We start from the raw sequence: 22,231 nt of genomic DNA on the forward strand, positions 1-22,231 counted from the left end.
ACTACATCGAGGGACATCGGTTTCGTGGTACGCAAATCGAGCATAAAATGATTAGAAATGGGATCAGAGAGTCCGTTGATTGTCTTTTTGTTTAGTGTACTCCCTTTCCTAAGGTGTTTGATGTGTTGCGAATGCGTGAGACGCAAAACAATCGGGGTCAATCCCGATTATCGGGTGGACAGTTACTGTGGAATTTCTGCTTAAAATAGGTACATCACGCTAACATACACGCCCATTCGTACAAATACACACATAGAGGCCGCCTGTATTGCTGTACCACAATTGTTGCTCGTCGAGTCGCACTTCGCAACGAGAGAATAATAAGGCATCCTTCCATCGATTGTTTCCTTTGCATCAGGGGTGTGATTGCAAAAAAAAGGGAACGTTTGATCGTGGAACTGCACCGTGAGCCGTGAAGGACGATGGGTTTCCTTCTCAGCAAACAACTGGGTGTTGTACGACTGCTGTTGATTGAGAGCGCGAGAGAGAGAGAGAGTGTGAGAGTGAGGCGTTGGAGCACTTTCTCGAGTACTCATTCATTTTCGCTCACCAAAGCTCTCGGTACCACAGCTATCCCCGTTTTTACATGTGAGCTTGTGTGCGTGCAGCGTAACAACCACCCAGGATCACCTCCAGCGCAACTGTGTACGTGTGTATGTGAGTATGTGAGTGTGTGTGTGTGTGTGTATGTAGAAGAATTTCCCAGGGGAGCTCGTTACACTGTTAATAGCGGTATCGCTAACCATGCCATGTTTGATAGTGTTTGTTTATCTGCCGATGTGTGCTCTGTTATTATGATCTTTATTTTTCTCCCGAGAATGTAGGCATGCAATGGGCAAAACGGCAAAGTATCGTGAGCTTTAGCCAACGAAAAAAAAAGGAGCTTTGTCAATGCTATTTGAGAACACCCTTTTGCAGCAAAGGGGAACTTAAATGTGTACAGTTAAGCGAGCACGGAACGAGGCTCCCGGGATGATCGGAACGGTTCGAGCGATATGGATGTTTCGGTATCCTGTTCATGTTTACTTTATAGCTATTAGTTGTCGTTTGTTAGCTGCTTTGCTGTTCGGGGTGTTGCTGGTTTAATTTTCAACGCGTTAAAGTCTAAAATCAGATATAGCGAGTACACTAACACGAAAAAAGATACACATTGCACTTAGATAAATTTATTTACTTTAGATAAATAAATGTTTATTTATATAGACACCGGAAGGAGTTTTTTTATTGCTGAAGTTGTATGCCACATGCCAAGACATTTGGACCTCCCATGGTAATGTGGGAATAGGAATCCCCATTGGCACAGTGAGCTGCATTGCGTTGCTACTCCATCTTCAAATCACGCTAGCTCCTACAGGTCGACCACTAGCTGGGGGCACGTTTAGAGCGAGGTTAGCAGTTCTATTATAGCCTACCAAAAGGGTACCGAACTACCCGTTCCCATACGTCCAATGCTTTCGTGCCAATGGTTGGTTAGTCAGCGTACATAATTTATGTCGGACGCACTAAGAAGCGTAACCCAGCAGGGGCGATGGCGCTGGGTCGGGCATTTGTACGATGTCTCTGGAAACGGTTCATGCCCATACTGAACCTGTGCGTGAAGTTGAAAGCCATTTGCAATTCCAGGGTATGATTTAACAGCATGCCCCACCGGTGGGGGTGCGCGGGCGCGCGCAAGGGTGAGGGATCAATTTGATTTTCATCCAACTAGAGTCTCTCGCAATTATCCCTGCTGTGTGAAATGAGTGAAATAACTATGCCAAAACCACAACATAGCAGCTGGACCGTGGAACCAGCGTTACCAGGAACCAGGGAAAGCAAAAGCATAGCAACCGTGCGGGAAGCAGCCCCATGGTTCCATTTCCGGCAATAAAAATAACCTCCCCACCCGCGGGAGGGTACAAGGCGGCAAGGGGGAGGGGGGGGGGCATTTTGGATGGGAGTACGCTCGAAAGACGCACAGTATGCTGCTCGTTCCGTATCGTTGCTTTAAAAGGTTTAATTTACGATCTACGTCCCGGTATTGTCCCTTCGGAGGGTTCGCTGGCCTGGGCAATGAGTGCCATACCGTGTGTGTGATAGTTGGAGCAGGCCATGGGCGTGTGAGTGTGGCCGCGGTATGCTTGAGAGTCGGCCATAAACTCGATTCGGTTGCTTTGGTTTTTGGAGCGGGAGAAATTAGCTTACAAATGAGTGCAAAGTGCGGTTGCCTGCTATGGTAACATTCAGATAGCTAAATGATGACCTGCTGGTGGAAAAATGGCAGGAAAAAGGTGGGTGGGGAACTAAAAATGGCAACTACTATTAGTGCGTGGGATAGTGTAGAGCCCAGTGTTAATATTTAGCCCAGGTTGTGTTTTAGATATAAATTCTCCCCTTTCTATTCGGTATGTAAAGTGGAAGGTGGTTGTGACCAGTGTATTGAAGATCTTGATTAAGATATTCATACTAGAGGCCCTTTAATACAAAAATTCTCCAGCCACTCTTTGTTTGTATAATTCATCAACAAGAAGCGTGTAACAAATGGGAATATAGTAGAAAAGATTTAATTTCTCAGTGCTATAACCACATCACTTAATTGGTCCCCAAAGGCGAGTCTGAGTTGAAATGACGCTGGATGTGATAATCTTCATGTATTTTTTTACAATTTTTACGACTATTTATGATTTACTTCACCCAACCAAACCGAAGGCTCCATCAAACCCAATACACCCTAGCAACGCGATTTCGCCGTTTGAAATCGGTTGCTTCTCGGGTCATAAAGTAGCTCACAGCATTTCACATCATATGTCTATCAAGCAGTCGATCTTTCCATCCATGCCATACATCACTCGCGCCATCCCTGCTCGGCACAGTGTCAGTCGGATGAGAAGCCTTTCGTTCACACGTATAAACGACCGAAGCACCGGGAACATTCCATACCGGGTGGTTGGGTCGCCGTATCCGCATTGCCTCCCATTCCAGCGCGGAATCTCGGGTGGTGAGCCCCGGTGCTGTGAGATCGTTTGGCTGGGACTGTAATCAAATTTATGTTGCTTTTCTTGCAGGTTGTTTTTTTTATGGATATCTCCACCCAATTTTACTGGTTCCCAGGGGAGCGATGCTATTCTGCTTGGCAAAAGAGGATGAAACCGTACAGCGATGGAGCGATGGTTTCAATTGTGGGGCCGGTGTAGTGGGACCAGGAGATTAAAGCAAACGCGTCGTAACGAGTAAAAGGATGGAAAGCTTTTCATTTTAAGCAGCTTCGTGTTTGCTTTCTTTTTGTTGTTGCTATCCCAACCATTCAAAACCATGCAGTCAGTTGACCTGCTTTAGATACAGAGCGAGGGAAATGATGAAGAGAACCTAAGGAAAGGATACGCCTCCCCAAAGGCATTTTTGCACGAACAGCTAAGAAGCGCTAGCAGCTGGGCTGAGATCTCTGGGTAGGTTAGTTTCAGGGCAGATGTAAAAAAAACACATAAAGCAAAATACGGGCAGGACTTAGCTGAGCTGAGTTCGGAAGCAGCGGGAATCGTTTTCAATCCTCTTCCGGTATTCCGCGGGGAACGATTCGCGAAGGATAAATCCATCTCATTTGCGATGTGCACGCAGTGAAGACGATAAATGAGGGAGAGCCCAAGGAAAGGACAAAAAATACAAAGAACCGGTACGACAGAAAAGACATCCTCAATACAATATTCGTTCGTAAAGGAATGATGGAAAGTTCTGGCCGGCCCACCATTACCACCTACAGAAATGAACCGAACCGGTTTGTAGGACAAACTGTTCGCGTCCAACCGGGGGGAAAAGAAAAGCAATGAAAACAAACTATTAATTCTGATTATAAATCCCCAATCGCGTTTGCTGGCAAACGCTGACAAATCCGTTTTCATTAATCACAGCTCTGGCACAGCCGGAAGAGACAGAATGGGTCGAAGGGATTTAAAGGTGCGGCAGAACACCGGTGCAAAGGAACCACGGCCAAGTAATGGGTTTTACTTTTGCTCGGGATACCGAACGATTTCAAACCCATCGCACAAGATAGTGGCCGAAAGGAAACGGAGCCAAGGGAGCAATCTTACGACAGCATCAAATAACTGACTGAGTGCGTCATAGGATCGTTTGGGAATAGAGCGCAGAGGGAGAATTCGTTCCCGGGCGCTACAGCCAAGCACCTGCTCACCTTTTCTTTTTTAGGGGTCCGATGGGGCGGCCGTGATTACAAGCTTCGAAAGAAATTAAAAAAGCAACTCTTTTATTGCGAGCATATCTTCCGCAAGGAGATTATATTTTGCCTCCGTCGTAGATAATACGAACGAGGTAAGACTGAGGAGGTGCAACCTGAAGGCTGCATATCTCTGATTTATGTGAATTGATTTAATGTAGTCGCTGGTGGGAAATAGGGAAATTCATTTTCGAACCATAAAACCAATGAGAACAGCTTGGTGTGATGGGGTAGTTTTATGTTCAAGTATAGAAAACTGTTAAAGTGATGGAAAACAAACCCAACATATAAGAAATGTAGTTTTATATAAACTATAGCTAATTTTGTGGCTTAATATATTTATTAGTACATTGATAACATATTTTCGAGGTGTCTTGATTAAACCATTACAAAAAGTGATCTGAAATTGTATAACTTCAATTTACAGTTGATAAATATAGCGCTTGTTGGTACCTTACACAAGGGTTTGATTTACTTCGACATTGTATTCATTGCAGAACTCTTCCTAACACATTCCATGAACCGCGTCGAACTGTCACTTGTGTTTCCATCTATACAAACTTAGTACCAAGAGCTTATGATGAACACCCACTTGAAAATGCAGAGTGAAGTGTGCTCTGAATGGTAATGTGGCTGCGTAGGTGAATAACAATGGCGCCGTACATGATACTCATTCACATTCACAGCCGACAGCCGTTTGCCCTACCTGCACGATGGCGGTGGGGCGCTGGGGTTATGAAATTTCCTACCAAACTTCCAGTGTATAGTTTCACGAGCAAACTGGAAAACTTTTCCATTCCCGAAATACCTCGATTCGGGTGAAATTCCCCGGCCGGGTTGGGAAACTGAGTTGAAATGAATTTTCGATAACTTCATTTGGAGTTTCGGTTTTTGGGAGGGCCGCCTGGGAACTGGTGGTACTAGTTGGACGGAATTTTGAACCGCGGGTACCATCGGTCGGTCGGTCGGTTGGTTGGTCGGGTGTTTGGTGAAATCGAGTGGTGCTTCACGTAGTTCTCTTGAGATTTTAATTATCCTCACGGACCAGACTTATTTTCGACGTTCACCTTAGGGTCTCGTAGGGCGTATCATATTTCCTCATCCGGCGTGCCTATGAAGAGAGAAAATGTTTGGTAGGCGAGGCTCAACCATTGCCAAAAAATAAAACGGTGCGCCAGCGTCCGCTGGGAGAGAACGAAATTTCATCCCGGCACATTGTTTTTAGCGCGCAAAACTTTTCATTTGCGCTGATGGGTAGAGAACATTTTTATTCGGACGACCGCGCTGGGGGAATCGGCACGGTTGCGATGCTGATGGTATATTAACATGTCGGAGCAGAGCTGTCACATAAGCGAGTGTGGTGTACGGTGCGCTAGTTTCCTAGTCCTGTCAGTTTGCCGAGCTGACATCCGGCGGAAATCGCCTCTATCGTCAGCCGGATGCTGGGAGTTAGCTTCTTGCCCGTTATACCCGTGCACGTTTCGCTCCTTCTGCCCTGCTTTACCACACACCAAATGAAGACCGCGGTTAGCGTTAGATCGGGCAGTCGGTGGCAAGTAGCGGCATAACCCAGGGCCAAATATGCATAATATAATGAGAATTTTACGCTTCGTTGGCTTAAAAATTATTTCACACTGCTGTGCGCTTGCCGGTTGATGGTTGGTGAAACGGAAAGAATGGTGTTTGTGTGTTTTTTTTCTACCATCTTTAAACCATCTAGTACAATATATGCACGTGTCAGAGGCTGCTGCGGTGTCATTTCTCGCACGGGCGTAATAAAATAAGAACGGTTGTTGCAAACGGTGGCGATGAAGATGGAGGTGTTGTTAATCACCCTTATTTTTGCTCCGTTCGGCACCTTATCGAAGAAGCGAGTATTAATATAATGTTATTAATAGCTCTTTGCTCAGCTACCCCTTTTGCTATTTATTAATCGTCGTGTCATTCGATGCACGGACCGGATTGTTGGACGTAATGAGGCAGTGTGAAATAGGTGAACAACCAGGCGTCTCCATCGAATGGAGTTGTTTGGTAGTAACGCGCATGACGGTATTCTAGAGGGAATAGTTATGTGAAATTAAATTGTCTTGAAATAAATAATTTCCACATTCTCGCACGACACGAAACTATATAGGATGAATTTTGGGTACATTATTTTTATTCGAGCATCCTCTGAGTCAATGGCTCTTTGCATGAAAGTGTGTTACTAATCACAATATTTTCCCCCCATGATAACATTGTTGTGCTCCACTTTCGACTACAGTCCCTCTTTCAGTGTAGCAGCGTAGCATGCTATTGATTTTCATTATTCATAGCTGATGAACGTTAAAGTGTTGGGATAAAACGAAAACCCTTATCTTGCAGCCACTTGGGCCATCTCGATAAAGTGCAAACAAAATCACCCCCCTCGAAGTAGCTGAGAACTTAGTGGCGTTGTCTTTTAGTACCGTGTAGATAGGTGAAGAAGTGTGAGATACTCATATGAGCGCACACCATGGAAATAGGCCACGATATTAGCAGCAAGCCGATGCAGACACTTTGATGGGATGAACAGCTCTTAACCGGTATGAAGTACTATTGTGGTTTTACTATACTACAGTATCATTAAGTTTTTTTAGTTTTTATTGATGCTGTACTAAAATAACACAAATTTAGTTTGTTTTAACTTTCAGTAGCGTTTTAATTTAAATAAAACAGAATAGTCTTTAACTGTGTATGCAATTGTTTCTGTTGAAAAACTAAGTGTAAGGAAATGTTTGTACGAAATTCCTAAACAAGTTACAAGGTGGGGGTTATCAATAATGGAGGCGCCTGGTACTTGACAAATAGTTCACTGTCCAATTAATTTCAGTTGAAATTAAAATCAATAAATTTAAAATAAAGCAGACAAGTCTTTAATTGTATATGCAATTATTTCTATGGAATAAATAAATGTAAGAAATGTTTGTACGAAATTCTTAGACAAGGAATTAAAGGTGGAGGTTATCAATAATGGAGGCGCCTGGTACTTGATAAATAGCCCAAAAAAACAATGTGTACAAATATATGAGACGTCAAACAATTTGTACAAATAAAAAAATAATAAGAAAGTATCGCTAAACTTGAAATTATCAAACAATGAAAATTCCTGATAATAGTACAGTCATTTCCCGGGTTACGCGACACTCGAGTTACACGAATTTGATATACGTAAATCTCAAAATTTTGTCAATTCGTGTAATTTTGTATGCAGAATGGAATTTTTTATTTGTCGAGTTTCGAATTTTCCCAGAAACACGTTACATTTTACTATTACAAACATAAATAGTGTTAATAATTTGCTCTAGTTGTCGATATAAACGTAAAAATATCAAATATTAATGTGCTGCATAACGTGCAAAGCAGAAATCGATCCCTGAATACTAAGTGTAAACGAGTTTCGAAAAGTCTATTCTACGTGAATTTCTCTGGCATGATTTATTCGCGTAACTCGAGAAAAGGCTGTGTAACGTTTTAATACGAATTGAACTACAAATACTTTTAAAAATCTTCGAGAAGCATTTGCAAACAATTATGCTTCAAATGGTTTATTAAAATCAAAGAGTTAAAATTGATTGTTATGAAAATAAACATGTATTACTTCCCCTTGTACATTATTCTTTCGCGAGCAGTAATATTAAACGGCTTACACGCCATCGTAACAGCAGCAGTACCTGACAAACGCTTCGAGGTCATTTGGGTGCCCCAGCGCGGGGCGGGAACGGTTCCCCAAATGGGACTGCCGCTTAATTGGCTAGGGCTATTCGTTGTGTGCCGCGTGATCGTGAACCGACTGGCACTGGCACCGACGGTTTTTGATCGTGTGTCCCTTATGACCCACCGCACCCAGGGCCATGGTTTGACCGGGCTATAAATCTTACCAGTGTGCGCGCGGCCCCAAACATGCAAACCTGCCCGGTTGATTTAGCATGGACCCCCCCCCCCCCCCCCCTCCCTCCAAATGCTATTGTTAGTGGTGCCCCAGTGTCCCAGTGTGCAGCGGTGTCGCCGCGTGAAGGTACAGCGTTTTGCTACAGTTAATAACGCAGAACTGGACGGTAGCGTGATTGGCTGCAGTAGCCATATGCATAAGTAGCTCTGGCTGGCCTTTCTCCCCAGCGGGGTAACACACTTCATGCGGTGTGAATGATGAAGCGGTGGAGAGGGGTTTGGGACGTATGAGTGGACACACGAATGACCCAGCGAAAAATGGCTTAACTATGAATAGGGGGCTATGAATGAAAAAAAAGCAACGACAATGATCCCGTTTTTCGGTAGCCCGAAAACCCTCGGACGACAAAATAGATGCCGGTTTTTTTGTTGCTGTTGTTTGCTGTTGCTGTTCTCCTCTATTTTGCATATTATGTTTCGCTTATAGCGACGAAATGAAAAGAAGTGGAATTTCGTGCCTGATTTAGAGTGGACACATTCTCGGTGGTAGATGCCATCCGTACGGCCATACGGGTTACGGGTGGGACAAACACGAACGCACGGATGCAACGCAATGCAGAGGCGAGTGGTGGTTAAATCGCGTGAAATTCGAACCTAGGTCACCGGAGCACCAAACGGCAACAAAGTGGGCAAAAAAAAAAAAGAAAACCCCTCCGGTCCGGTTGAGCTGAAGCTTTTAGTGAGCCGAGAATGCTCAGAAGCAACGCTAACCGTGCCATTTTCTTTTGCAGCTAGAACGTGACAAACAAATAGGAATATTTGCTTTTATCCTTCCCATGTTCCCCGTGCCCAGTGGCTTTCCCTGACCAAATAGTTTCGTAGCGTTTGGATCGTATTTTCACTGCAATGTGGACAGCGCACGGGCACTTCTGGAGCACCAGGCTCATATGGTATTATATTCATGACTTCGCCTGCCCCATTCTGCTCCCCTTTTGCACAACCAATTATTGATCTCGGAACCCATTCGGACTTACTTTTGCCTCGGTTTTGCGTGCGGGTCAGATTCATCTTGGTTGCCGCTTGGTCCAATTTTCACACCATCCCTCCCCCCCCCCCCCCCCGTTTGGTTTTCCCTCATCACATGACGCTCTGCACCCGTATGTGAGTATTTCTGTGAGTGTGTGAGCACGGAGTTTGTCAGCCAGCACTGAAAATCGGTGACCTATTTATTCACCCACCCCGATGACTTGCCGGTGACGTGCGTTCGATACAAGCTCCGACCGAACGGAGGATCCCTCATGCTAATTTGCCTGCCAACACCTTGCCGCCTGAAAGTGGCAACAGTTCCGTCGGGTTGTGATGGTGGAATGTCAACACCAGGAGACATTATGATGGGTAGAGCAGCGTTCAATGGAAGACAGCGAAAAGAAGCAGAAAAAGAGACAGACTACAAAGTGCCGTCAATGACGTCATTACCAATCCAGAGTGCGGACTAGTGCTGCAAAACACAATGGGCTGCTTCTTTTTTTCTTGTTCACCGTCGAATGCTTTCACCTCTGCACAGGGAGTAGACACAGCATCCCGGGAGCGGTGAGGTGTAATTGAATGGGGACTTTCAATATCCAGCGGTGTGGTTTCGATCGGCACATAACGGATGATGGTTTGTGCACCGTGTAGTTAAAGTTGGTTAACAATTTCTATGCAAATGCGTTGGGGTAAACTTAATGGAATGAACATGAAAGAGTTTTTCGCAGTTTTTCTTATGTAGGTTGTTGCTTAAAGTTCGCAAAAAATCTAAAAATCTTAAGCTATAAGTAAACCGAACTAAAAGCTACCAGCATTTGACTAAGGAACCTTGTGAGAAATCTTGAGTTTATTACAAAAAGCTTCATCTACACTGTCGTACACTTATTAGTATAAACATTTAAACCAATTTATCTTTATCTCGATGATTTTTTTTACATTACAAGCTGCAGCAAGCAGTAAAGAAAAAAAAAGCCCGAGCAAACACACATGTCAATCCAACCACCGCTGTACGCTCAATTGACAGCCCGAGCAGGTGTTGCGGTTAACGGCATGGTACGGGACGCTTACGTGACTTGAAGTATGGCTCAATTTTGCGCCCAATCAACCACTGCTGATCGGCAGCGGTTTGACTGGACGTAGTACAACCTATCAAACATGAAATGAACGGAAATGAAATTTCGTTTAGCCACCGAAGTGTTCCAGCCACAGTCAAACCAGGCATTGAACTGTGCTGTGCTGTGTTACACAAAAGGGCATTTTAAACTACCGCATTTGAAGGCTTGTACAAGGCTCGGCGAGCAATTGCACCTTGTTGCGGTTTGTTTCGCCAGGTGTGCGGTTTGTGCGGGTAAAAGGTGCGGATAGATTTTCGGAACCTGTGTGCGGACCCTGCAACGCTCGGCTCGGTGTAAGTTTTATTGATCTGATCGACCGATTTCCGACGGCTTTGATGACCTCCGAATGTGAATATTTCGCCCAAAATGTGGGTGGCACAACGATTGGCAGTAATCGATTGGGGCTGGGTGCGTGTCCTGGTGGTGGGCAGGAGCTGGTTGTGTTTATGCGAAATACCAACCAGCTGTAACCTTGTGCTGCGGGTGAGCGAAATAAACGTGTACGTCCTTCGGTGGATCCACAACCAGTCAAAGATCAATCGTAGTTTTCAAGGACTACAGTTTTGCTCACCCCATCACCCAGTTTCGGGTTACACACAGGAGAAATAAACAAAAAAAAAACAGAAGAAGAAAACCCCAAGCGGTGTGCTGTATCTTAAATGCGTGAGTTTCGCTAGCGTGAGAGTGAGCGGCAGTGAGTGTGTGAGAGGGAGCACCGATCGCGGTCCCGTTTTGAGCAAAAAGGAGCACAAAACAACCTTTAACCGTTGTTGGGGCCACTATGCGTTCGAGACCGTTTGCGAAGATGAACGGAAGAAAATTCACCACCACCACCACCACCCCCCTGAAATCCCTTCCGATGGAAAGAGTGTGGGGAGGGGGACGAGTGACGGGGTGGGCATGGAAACAGGTGAGGAAAAATCAGGGTCGTTCACGACTGTTTCTCACCCGCTCACGCAATCACGCTCGCCTAGTGTTATTGCTCATTTTCGCTCGGCTTGCTCCGGCCGCTCCGGTTCCTGGTCGGGTTTTTGTTGAAAGTTCTCGCTCACGGTCCATTGGTGGTATTGTTAGCAACGCCCAAGAAAATTTCACCTATTCTTGTGCGCACACCATGCGACATGCCGAAACGAAAGGTGTGCTGACGTACCGTACGCTGGATGGGGGGGTTGGGTGGGGGTGAGGGGGTATAACGGCACTTTGCGTGCTTTTCACCGTCGAAGGATGTGAAATTCTACGCGGATATTGGTTTTGGGCGAAAAGCGATTCTTCCTTGCTTGCTGGCGGATAATATCGCTGGAAAACCGATGGACGAGAGACAAACTCTTACAACAACGGGGCGTTATTCCTTCGCGAAGAAGGTGCGAAGACTTTAAGCGAAAGACTTACCCCGCTAGCACATATGGTGGCGTCCTATTAATAGTTTGAGGCAGGAACAGTGCCAAGTTGAGCGTCAGGATGAGGACACCCAGCGAGGGGCTCTTCGCATGCGGAACTTCGATAGTTAGCGACATGATGACTGCAGGATGTTGGTCCTTTCGCTCGTTCGTTCTCTCACCGTCCCGGTTGATGTTGCCCCCGTCGGCAGATACCGCGCGTATCGATACACCGAGAGAGATCGCGAGTGTGCGTGTTGACGTGTCTGTGTTTTGGTACGTTTGCTTGCCCCTTTTTCGCCGTTGTGGGTGTATGGGTGGTGTATGTTATGCTATTGTTTTGCAACGATTTGCAGTAGATTCGCTTTTCTGTTTTTGCCCAAAATCTTCGCAAAACGCAAGGCTAGGACACGGCGTCGGAAGGGGTTGTCGATTTGCCAGAATTCGATCTCTGGATTCCGAGTGTCTGTTGTGAAGGCTGCTGCTATGGTTTGCTCCGTTGCCTCACTGCTCTCCGGGAACGAATGTGACCTCTTGCTCTTGCCTTCCCGTTCTAGCTCACACGCGCGCTCTCACTCGCGCTCTCCCAGACTCGTGTTCGTCGCACAAAACAAGGATATTAGTTTCACCTAATGGGCTTGGTCTATGTCACACCTGTGCCAACCGGACTATAATTCATTCTCTCGCAACACAAGCGACACACGGACGATGCACGTAGCAACACGACACAGTTTGCATCAGGTTTTTTCTTTTTGGGTACCACCGAGAAAATGGTTTGGGGTCACACGCACCCCTTACGTGTGGTTTGTTGTTTTTCTTGTATTTAGAACACTCGAACGCTCGGTCAGCAGCTTCCAATCTGTTTCTCCACGGTGTTTTGCACTATTCCACCACTAGGTTCGTCGTCTGACGCACGTGAGATTGCAGTTCACCCTTGCACTCGGTCGTACCGCACATCGCGAAAACACCCGACCAGAACGCACCTACTGCAGACGGCTGATGCTGCAATGGGATGGGGAAAAGGACGAACCACCAGTGTCCATTTCACCGCACCTTCCAGTGGTAGCTGGTCGGCGAGCCAGGTACCGTCGATGGCTGGGCGAGCTCGCAAACGGAACCGACACACTCCGACGCGGACCGTCGGCCGAGGGACCAATCGGGTGCTTCCCTTTCACGCTCGTACACGGCACGCAAGCTGGAAGAAGGCATCTTTCGTTTGAACCTGGGCGACGTCTCCCTGCCCCTCACGGACTCACCCTCTCCCACCACTACCAACACGCACGCACACACACTCACTCACACACGCACACACACGCGTCACGTACCACGGTCAGCAGCGAACCGTTGCGGTACGTTCTTGTACACTAGCACATTTTTATTCCGATTTTGGGTCGCGTTGCGTTTCGATCCCTTTTTTCTTTTTGCTTTTGCAGCTGTTTGAAGATCTTTTAGTGGCACTGGTGCTGCTGCTGCTGGTGGTGCTGCTACTTCACACTCACATTGACCTCACCTCGATGGATCCAATGATGGCTCACAAATTTTTATTCGCTCTCTTGATTTCACTTGTTCGCTTCCTTCGCTCTCTCCCAGTTCACTTCACGGTTTGGTTCGTGTTTGGTTAGAACGCTCTCACGTCGCCTCCGTGTAGGTCTATTACACTGACCTACTGGCACCTGAAATCGGGAAAATTCATGCGTTCCCACGTCAAGTACTGCTTATTGTTAAGGGTGTAATGCTATTCTTTTATCCTCGCTAAGCATGTGGAAATGCTCTGTGTGAAAAACTCTGTGGACTTTGAATGGTTAGAGAGATTTTGCCATTGCCGAATGCAATGAGGTTCCACAGGGTTGGGGTTTAGGTGTAACAGGGTTAAAATGTTGAGATTTTAGCTCGTTAACCAACTTAACTTCACTTTCAAGAAGGAAAATGGTGATCCTTTTTGCAAGAGTCTTAAAATCCTGCCTGCGTTAACACATAGCACAAGACACAGCTGGCAGTAATTTATTGTAACAGTTATTTTTAAATAAGTTGAGAAACAAAAAATCCTCCTTTTTTCCAATAACCTTTGCCTATTTTGTTGAAAACTATTACAACCGTACTACTGGGTGGCACCGTTTTTGCACCGTACTCAATTCCTTTCCGTGGAGCTCGCCAGCTCCGTCGGTACTGCTTCGGTCCCTAACTCAGACTGGCATATTTTGGGTGGGACACATAAAAAATACACACTCAGGAAAAGCCCTTGAAAGGACTACACACGTAAGAGGGGAGCACAATACGAGCAGCAAATACGATGCTCTTGGAAAGCTTCACCAACCTTACTGCCGTGTGCGTGCGGTGTGCTTTCTCGCCCGTAAAGCTCTGGCAGTGCAGAATGGTGAGAGGAAAAAAAAGAACCCCCTCCGTGTATTGGTGAGTTGTTTTTCACTCACATTCCCGTGTAGAGGTGTATGATCATTTTCACGGTTGGCATAAGCATTCGTGTGTGTGTAGACTACTACTAGCGCATTTTGTTCTGTGTTTCCATTGCCCAAGATATGAAGATTCTCTCCTTTCTCTCCTAACACTTAGTTAAATGTAAAAACAAATCCAAAAACAGCAATCCATTCTGAGTGAGAAGGAGCATAAAATGAGTGCAGCGTGAGTGGTTTCTCACTGTTTACCTGCCAGCTCACACATGCAGAAATGCGTAGTGAGCCATGAGTGCGCGAAAACTCTCGCGAGTGGCGAGTTTCCCGGTGCTGAAAGCTTCCCGTTTCGCACACACCACCAGCTTGGTTTGGTGAGCTCCTCGTGCGTTGGAAAAACGCACAGCATTTCAACCGATCGTGTAGTCGGAGCTTTCGGTGGAAGCATTCGGCACGGCACGGCGGTGAAAGGAAGAAGCATGTTACCTTCGTGCTTGCTCGGGCACGGATAATGTATGTTCACGATTTCGCACCACGTTCACGTTCCCTCGTAACGCAACGAGTCTCCGTTCCTTTTTTCCCACCACCCCCCTTGCTCCCTGTTCCAACCGTGTGTGTTTCGTGTGGTGGTGCACCTGCGCGGTATGGCACAAGCTGGTTGTGCGAAAAATTCGACACAATTTTTGCTACAAAATAATGGTAACAACACCGAAGCAAGAAGACATCCCTGTAGCACAACCCAGCACACACTCTGGGCGGTGTGAGAGTGTTTCGATCATTAGATTCTTTTTCCTCCTGCCATCGTCGTCTTCTTCGACCCAGCAGGAACAGGGTTGGGCGATATTTTACGGGCGTTAACTAGCTGGCACGATACACGGTACTGTATTGAGCCTGTAATTCAACGTTGTGTTGACCATTGAGGGAATGGTCCATTGAATTGCCGTTCCTAATTGCACGTTCAAGCGGACATGTTCAATCGATCGCAGAGCTTTAATGCATTTTATTTATCGTAACACTGTTTCGCACTTTGTAGCACTGGCACAAACACACACGTAAACACTTTCGAACGTTTCCTGCACTCAACAATGGCTATTGTGACACCATTTGCAACTGCCCAACCCTTTGTCCCGAGCGAATGTTGCAAAGCAGAGTTACACCAGCCCAGTGCAGCTACTCACATTTGACAGTGTCCACCGTTCGACCTAACGTACGATCCATCTGCTTGAGCTTTCCTCGACGAACTGTGAGCTGTGTGCCGTCGATGGTAAAGGCCTAGCCGGGACCTACCTGATACGGGTGGTCCTTATGATGTGTTCCCGTTTTCCATCATGTTGCTTTCACGCTCACTCGCGTACCGTTTCACTCTATCGCTCACTCTTTTTCTCTCTCTCTCTCTCTCTCTCTCTCTCTCTCTCTCTCCCTCGCTGTCGTTTTCTCAACACACTCATTTTCCTTTTCGCTTTCGGCAGACCGAGGAGCTCACGCTCGCAACAAAAAACCGTTTCGTCCTTACTCAAGGCGTTTTCGCACACCGCTAACCGCCGTAGCTACACCAATACACTAGCGCGTGAGGTTATTCATAGCTTCGACCTCTGAACCCCTCCTGAGCACCGCGCCGTTCGCCCCGATGCAGAAAATCCCGATGATGGCAGATGAGCCATGAGTTGTCGGGGCTCGCTGTTTCACCGAAATTGGCTCGCAAAAGATTTCGGGCAGCTCAGACGACCCAGAACAACAAGAAGCACCAATGCGCGATGTAGCATGAATGTTGGAAAAATCGGATCCCCGAATTGGGTGCTTCCCAATGGGGTGGTGTGTTGTGGGACAGTGGTGGGTTTTTTTGTGTAATGTTTTGTTTGCGCTACATAGAAGATAGTAACAAAATTCTGGGAAGTGTGTAGTTGGTTAGTGATAAGGTTGGTTTCATTTTTGGGTACCATAATAAGGATTTAATTTAGTGGATATTTAGTAAACTTCATTCAATTCGATGTCTGTTTTTTATGTTTTATTTAAACTTTCTTATTTTTTTATATATATGAATTTATTTATTTATTTATTTATTTATGTATTTATTTATTGATTTTATTATTTCTTTATTTATTTATGTATTTTTTTTCATTATACATTTTAAATTGATTATATTATATTATAATTAAATTAAAATACATACACAAATACAAATAAAGGGCATATCTTTAATAAGAAATACATGTTTTAGAATATGTAAAACATTTTATTACGCTATTCGCGATAAGAATATTGAATAAACGATCCAACAACAATATGCGCGACGACAAGAAAGCGTTGTTCTGGAAGGAGCACACAAAAAAAAACTCCAAGAACGATCTTTAAGGAAGAAAGAAACTATTTTGAAACAAAAAAGCAGAAAACCTAAAACGAGTTATTGAGGATGCATACATAACACATGTCACGTGTTACGGACAATAAACTTGCTGGTGATCCGTAACAAAAAAATGCAATGATGTAGAAACCGTCCGGTTCTATCTACGGCAACTTTAGAGTACCAGTGGCGCACAGAAAAAGAAAAATCGTAAAAAAAACACACAAACACACACACACACACGAAAACCTCCCGGGATGATAATAATGTAAAACTAGGACAAAGTCAACCGGAAAATGTAGCACTCACGACATTACCCTTCCCGGTTTGACGCAACCGTACACGGACACGGACTCGTAAAGGCGTTCGCTTTCACTACCGGGTTGCCCCCGCCGGTTTGACAAAAACACAAACCCAATAATGCTTGAGGGGGCAGCATGTTCGACACGTTTGGCAAAGACCGTGCAGCATCCGAAATACGTATGTAGGTTAGGACATGAAGTGTTTTCTTCATGTTTTTTCTTTTTCTTTCGTTTTGGCTTGTTTGGCGGGATCGGTAGAATGGGGCTTTTAGAATTACATTGAACTCTTGCATAAATCTCACGGCAAACTTCTCACTCGCAGTGCAGGAATTTGAGCCGAAGCCGCCCGAGTTTGTGTGTTCCGCCTCCCCCCACCGATTTCGCCACGTGCTTTGCGACGCAGTGCCGAAGACATTAGGTTAGTAAGGCGGTGTGGTTGGCGATTCGTTGGGATTCATTGCAGTTGGGCTCCATTTGTCCGGTTGCGGAATGTGAGCGGTGTGGCGTGGACATGATTCTTCTGGCCGGCACGTGTGAAAGCGGCACGGCGCACGGAAATATTTATAGTCCCGCTGAAAGGGAATAAAAATAAAGTATTCATTCGTCTAGATTAATTTATGTAGCGTAATCATTTCAGCGGCAGATTAAGATGCATGCAGTCGGCATTCGGGGCGTTACGGTTTGCAAGCGATTCCAGTGGTCGTGGTACATGGGCCAGTGGCACTAAAGCGAAGTGAAGTGTGTTTTCTTGTTACTTCTAGTGCGTGAAGCAATCGTGTCTCGATGCTCTCGCTTTGATCGCCGGTACACTGCATTGCACGCATTGTCCGGCGCATGATATGATTTAATGTCCGTCTATGCGTGACAAACGGTTTCATCACTTAAAGGGGTTTTTTTTCGTGTATCTACTGAGCTGCACAATAGGTTTATGATCGGTCCAGAGCTAGTTGTCACCAAACTGCCCACTATTAGCCGAAAGTGGTACACAAACGAAGATAACGAAGCAAAGTTTTCCTTTGCGACACAAAAAGAAAACAAAAACTAACAGAAAAGGACCAAGTCAGGATTAGATTTTCACATCCCGCAAAACCGGGAGCCACCGTCAGGGCTGGTATAGCGCGTGGTGAAAGTTTTTTGTGTGATAACAAACAAACAAAAAAAAACACAGAAGGAAACAAAAACACGCACACACAAACTATACAAAGCAACAGACAAAAAAAAAACAAATGCATCCATCTGTCTGCGGCAAGCGGGAAAACAGAAAACCGTCCCACCATTATACCATTGCGGAAAGTTTATTCATTTTCCCGATGTCAATCACGAGATTAGCTGGAAGAAATGGGGCCACAATAAACAAAAACACAATCACACACACACACGCAAAAAAGAAATGATCCAAAACGAAAGCCAAACTGCCAGCGCAAACTTTTCGTCGCCATGCCGTGCCATGCTGCTGGTTGGTGGTTTTGTCCGGTAGCAGTGCGCACGTGGAAAGAGATCGTGCCTATTTTTATGGTTTTCTGGACGTGGAAGAATGGAAAAAAAAACGGGCCCCAAAGGATATATTCCATTGCGCTTTGCTTTGCAGTTAATTTCTGTGGGTAAAATTCCTGTTTACCCACTTCCGCATCCGAGATACAAACTAAAGCCCAAAAATGCATCTCCCCGCTCATTTCAATTCGAAAGGTACTGGTGTGCCTTTCGCTTAAAGTGATAAATTTATTATTCCATACCATAGCATCGTTCATCAGTGTGTGCGTGTGTGTGTGTATAGTGCCGTTGTCATTTGCCCACCCCTGTTGGACACCCTGTTCGAGCAGCTTGTCTGCAGCTTAGTACGCACACGCTCGGAATACGTAAACAGTGCTGATCGAAGATTGAATATGGAAATCTTTAGCACGCAGCAGCAGAAATGCGACAAGTTCGACGAAAACTTTTCTCGTTGATTAATCGCATTAAAACGACGTGAGAAACTCCCGTTTCCACGTGTGTGCGTGTGTGCCACGGGATGCTGGAAAAGTTTCAGCAATGGAAGTAAAACCCATGCAGCGATGGAACATTCGGTTTGGCAGGATGAAATTAAAGCCATAAAACGAAGCGTAAGATTTGAGGTAAATAAACATAGTTTTCCCTCCCCTCTTTTCGGTGGATGGAAGGCATCGGGAAATTACCTGACAATTTGCTCAATATTATCCGCTTCCTACGTTTCGTGTTCAAAACCCCAAAATGCAATCGGGTGTGGCAAAACAATTCGGCAATTAGGTGTAATTTTTGTCACGTAAATTGCAAAATCCGTGGGTGGAAAAAATGGTGGTTGAAATTTTCCGCTGCTAAGACTTTCCACCCTTGAGCGCTAGAGACGGAGCGAGCTTAATTTATCACGAACGGGGTTGGGCTGTATGGGTTTCTTCCTTGTCGGCTGCATTAAGTAGTAAATTCATACAAGATATTTTCTCATTATCCACCCGGGCCACCCTCTGTCTGGCGGGTGGCAACATTTAACGAACCGCGGGTAGTAGATAATTTACTCACTGGTTGGCGGTTGGCGTCCCGGTTTTCGTTCATCCCTCTCCTCTCCCGCCCTTGGGTCGGTGGATTCTTTTGCACCAACCCATCACAGTTGGCGGGGTGTGTCGGTCGGTGTGTGTGTGGGATAAAATTATTTCTTAATAAACCCAATAGCTATTGAACGCGTTTTGGCCTGGGTCGATGGGTTGGGGTTGATAGGGTGGTTTCCGTAACCGTGGCCCGCCCCGTTTGCATCGCACAGATGTGGAACCCCAGAACCCGAACCTCTCTTAATCTTAATTAGAACCTATTCAAGCCGTCGCTTCTGCCAGCGTTCTGCACTTTTATGGAAACCCATCCCGGGTTCGGTTCCGGGCAGCGTGTAGCATGCTAGCCGTCCTTTCAGCAGCGGCACATTATGTTCGGCATGCTTGGGATCGATTTACTAATTTTGCGCTCGGTTCGAATGCTGGATGTGCCCCTTGCCTGGTGGTGGTAGGTGGAATACGTAGGAAGGCAGCAATAAGTGTAGCAAGTGTTTCGGTGTGAATGTGGTGTGAATCTACTGTGGCGGCTGGTGTGAGAAACGAAGCACATTCGTTCGCGCTCGCCTTTCCTGGGCTCCATTTTGAATGAAAGATCATTCCAGCGGGCATAGTGCGAAGAAGACCGGGAACAAGCGATACGGTACGGCCATTTAATTGGCGATGGGAGGGGGTATATCAAGCGTTCGAAGTGAGTCGGGATAGGATGCGGGGAAATTTACCCACTAGCGCATTGCCAACATTAGGTGAAAGAGGGTAGAGGCAAGCAAATAGAAGGAAAAGAACAACAAACAAAACAAAACCAAGGAAGCAGGACTTACGCCAATGAAGATCACGCCCGGGCGAAGATGCTGGCGACCGTTCGTGCTTTCCGCATTCTAAGCTGGTAAACCGCACAACTTACTACAACTCATTTCCGCAATTCCGAGCGGGTTCGGGTACACCATTGCGCAACATCCCTGTCGCTCGTTTCTCATTGCTTATCGGTTTCATTTCGCTGGTTTTGCGATGCTGCTGCACACCTTGTTCCGCTGGCAGCTAGTTGTTGGCGTGCGAGTGCACACATAAAACACGGAACGGAAAAGGCGGCAACGGCAACGGCGTTTTGGTGAAGGTGATGTAAAATATTCATTTCATGCGCTCACAATCTTTCGCCTTACCGGGAGCCGTTGGCGCGTTGGTTCGTGTTGCTGTCAAAACTGCCGTGGTGTTTTATCGGTTCATTCATTCATTGGCTCATTTGCAACACAGCAACGGCACGGATCGGTTAAGGGTAAAGGTTGGCATCTTTTATCGAACGGTTGGTAGGTTGATGCACACGTAGTGAGTCCGAGCGGTGCGCCCTGCTTGTGGTGGGTCGCAAAGAAAGGGAAGAATTCTTAAATAGCTTTAAGGAATGTTAGTTCATTGAATTGCATACGAATTATTTTGGGGTTTGTTTTTAATATTATCTTTTGTTCTACGCTCAAACGAGGTGCGCATGTATGCATCATCGCACGAAAGATACTGCGCATATATCCTCAACGTGTGTCTTATCTGGTGGGAGTATCGCCAATAATCTGCAAAGATTTTTCTTTCTCTTTCTTTCGCCCGTGCCCCTGGGAACTGCGATAAACTTTTCGCTAACCACCGTACTCACTACTGCTTCGCTGCGAAGCGACATCATAAAATGGAGCGGATGCCGGTACCCCCTGTCAGAAGAGGTACGGCACTTTTAATAACTTTCAAATTTTACCACCGAGCATAAATCATATTAATAATAATTTATTGCTAATTATTATCGCTGCTAGTCAACGGTGTTGTCGCCGTATCGCTCGGGTGTAGGGTACCCGCGGGTGAGCGGTGTTTTGTGCACAGGATGACACAGTGACAGCTTTATTGTGGAGTGTAGGCAGTAGTGGTGGTATAAAACCCAGCTCCACGGTGCGAAGGTTCGATTTACTGGTCGTTCTGCTGGGGGCTGGAGACGATCTTTGGCATAGCGCAAAGTTCTCGTGTTGTTTCGTCAGTTTACAGGTTGCGGGACGTGGCAGGACAGTTAGTGACTTCGCCGGGTCTCAGTCTTTCGTACAAGTTTCCGGCGCAAAAGTGAGGAGAAAGATTGCGTCGGTGCTGCCCAACTGTGGCTAGTGGGTCTTAGATAGGTCATAACGGTTTCTCCACTATACCCGCATCGTTTACCAGGCGTCTCCATCATTTACAATCTATCAGGCGTCTCCATCATATACCATCCACCAGGCGTCTCCATGATACACACCAACCACCAGGCGTCTCCATCATTCACCAACCACCAGGCGTCTCCATCATTCACCAACCACCAGGCGTCTCCATCACACACCATCCTCCAAGCATCTCCATCATTCACAATCCAGCAGGAGCGATCGCTACCGTAGTGCAAACGTGTCGATGATGGCAAAATTCCGGTACCGTCATTAAGCGTAGCGATTCATTTGAAAGTTTTGGAATAAATTTGCAAACGGTTTTGGTTTTCATCAATTTTTAAACTTTCGCTCCCTTTTGCGGAGAGACACTTTGCAGCACTGGTGTACTGCCGGGTATTGGTTCCATGGATCAACACGACGGTGGGGAAGATGGAGACAGGTAGTACAGCTACGGAAAAATACTGAAAAGATAATAAAAGCATCCACCCGCTTTGCGCTCGAGTGTGCGAGATCGATCCACGCGAATCCGGGTGGTGTAGCAGCTTTTCCTGGCTTTTAATTAATCTTTCAAGTTGTCGTACAATTAAATACCGTTTTTCAGCACTACGTACGCTTAATGCACGCGGCAGCGAATGAATCATTAACACTCATTGCCTGTTGTAAGCGTGTTTTGCAACCGTACCAACAGCAGCCCAGATTTCGGCATATTTAGGGGACCAGGTTGACAGCTTGAGTTGGCACTTGAGCGTACCGTTCCGGCGTGTTGTGTCGTTAAAAAGTACGAAATTGATGTTACGCTCTCCGTAAGCAAACGACCGTGTCGCTCGTAAGCATCA

At 46.0% G+C, this 22,231-nt stretch overlaps 1 protein-coding gene across 1 annotated transcript in view; it reads right to left on the minus strand.

Annotated features, from left to right (window-relative positions):
• LOC128305150 (gamma-aminobutyric acid receptor subunit beta) overlaps nucleotides 1-11,771 on the minus strand; it is a 71,539-nt gene extending 59,768 nt beyond the window's left edge. The window contains exon 1 of the mRNA XM_053042468.1: nucleotides 11,647-11,771. Coding sequence (XP_052898428.1) covers nucleotides 11,647-11,771 — 125 coding nt within the window. The remainder of the gene's footprint in view (nucleotides 1-11,646) is intronic.
• Nucleotides 11,772-22,231: the final 10,460 nt, after the last annotated feature.

Source organism: Anopheles moucheti, chromosome 3 (assembly GCF_943734755.1).
Source record: "Anopheles moucheti chromosome 3, idAnoMoucSN_F20_07, whole genome shotgun sequence".
NCBI classification, from domain to species: Eukaryota; Metazoa; Arthropoda; class Insecta; order Diptera; family Culicidae; genus Anopheles; species Anopheles moucheti.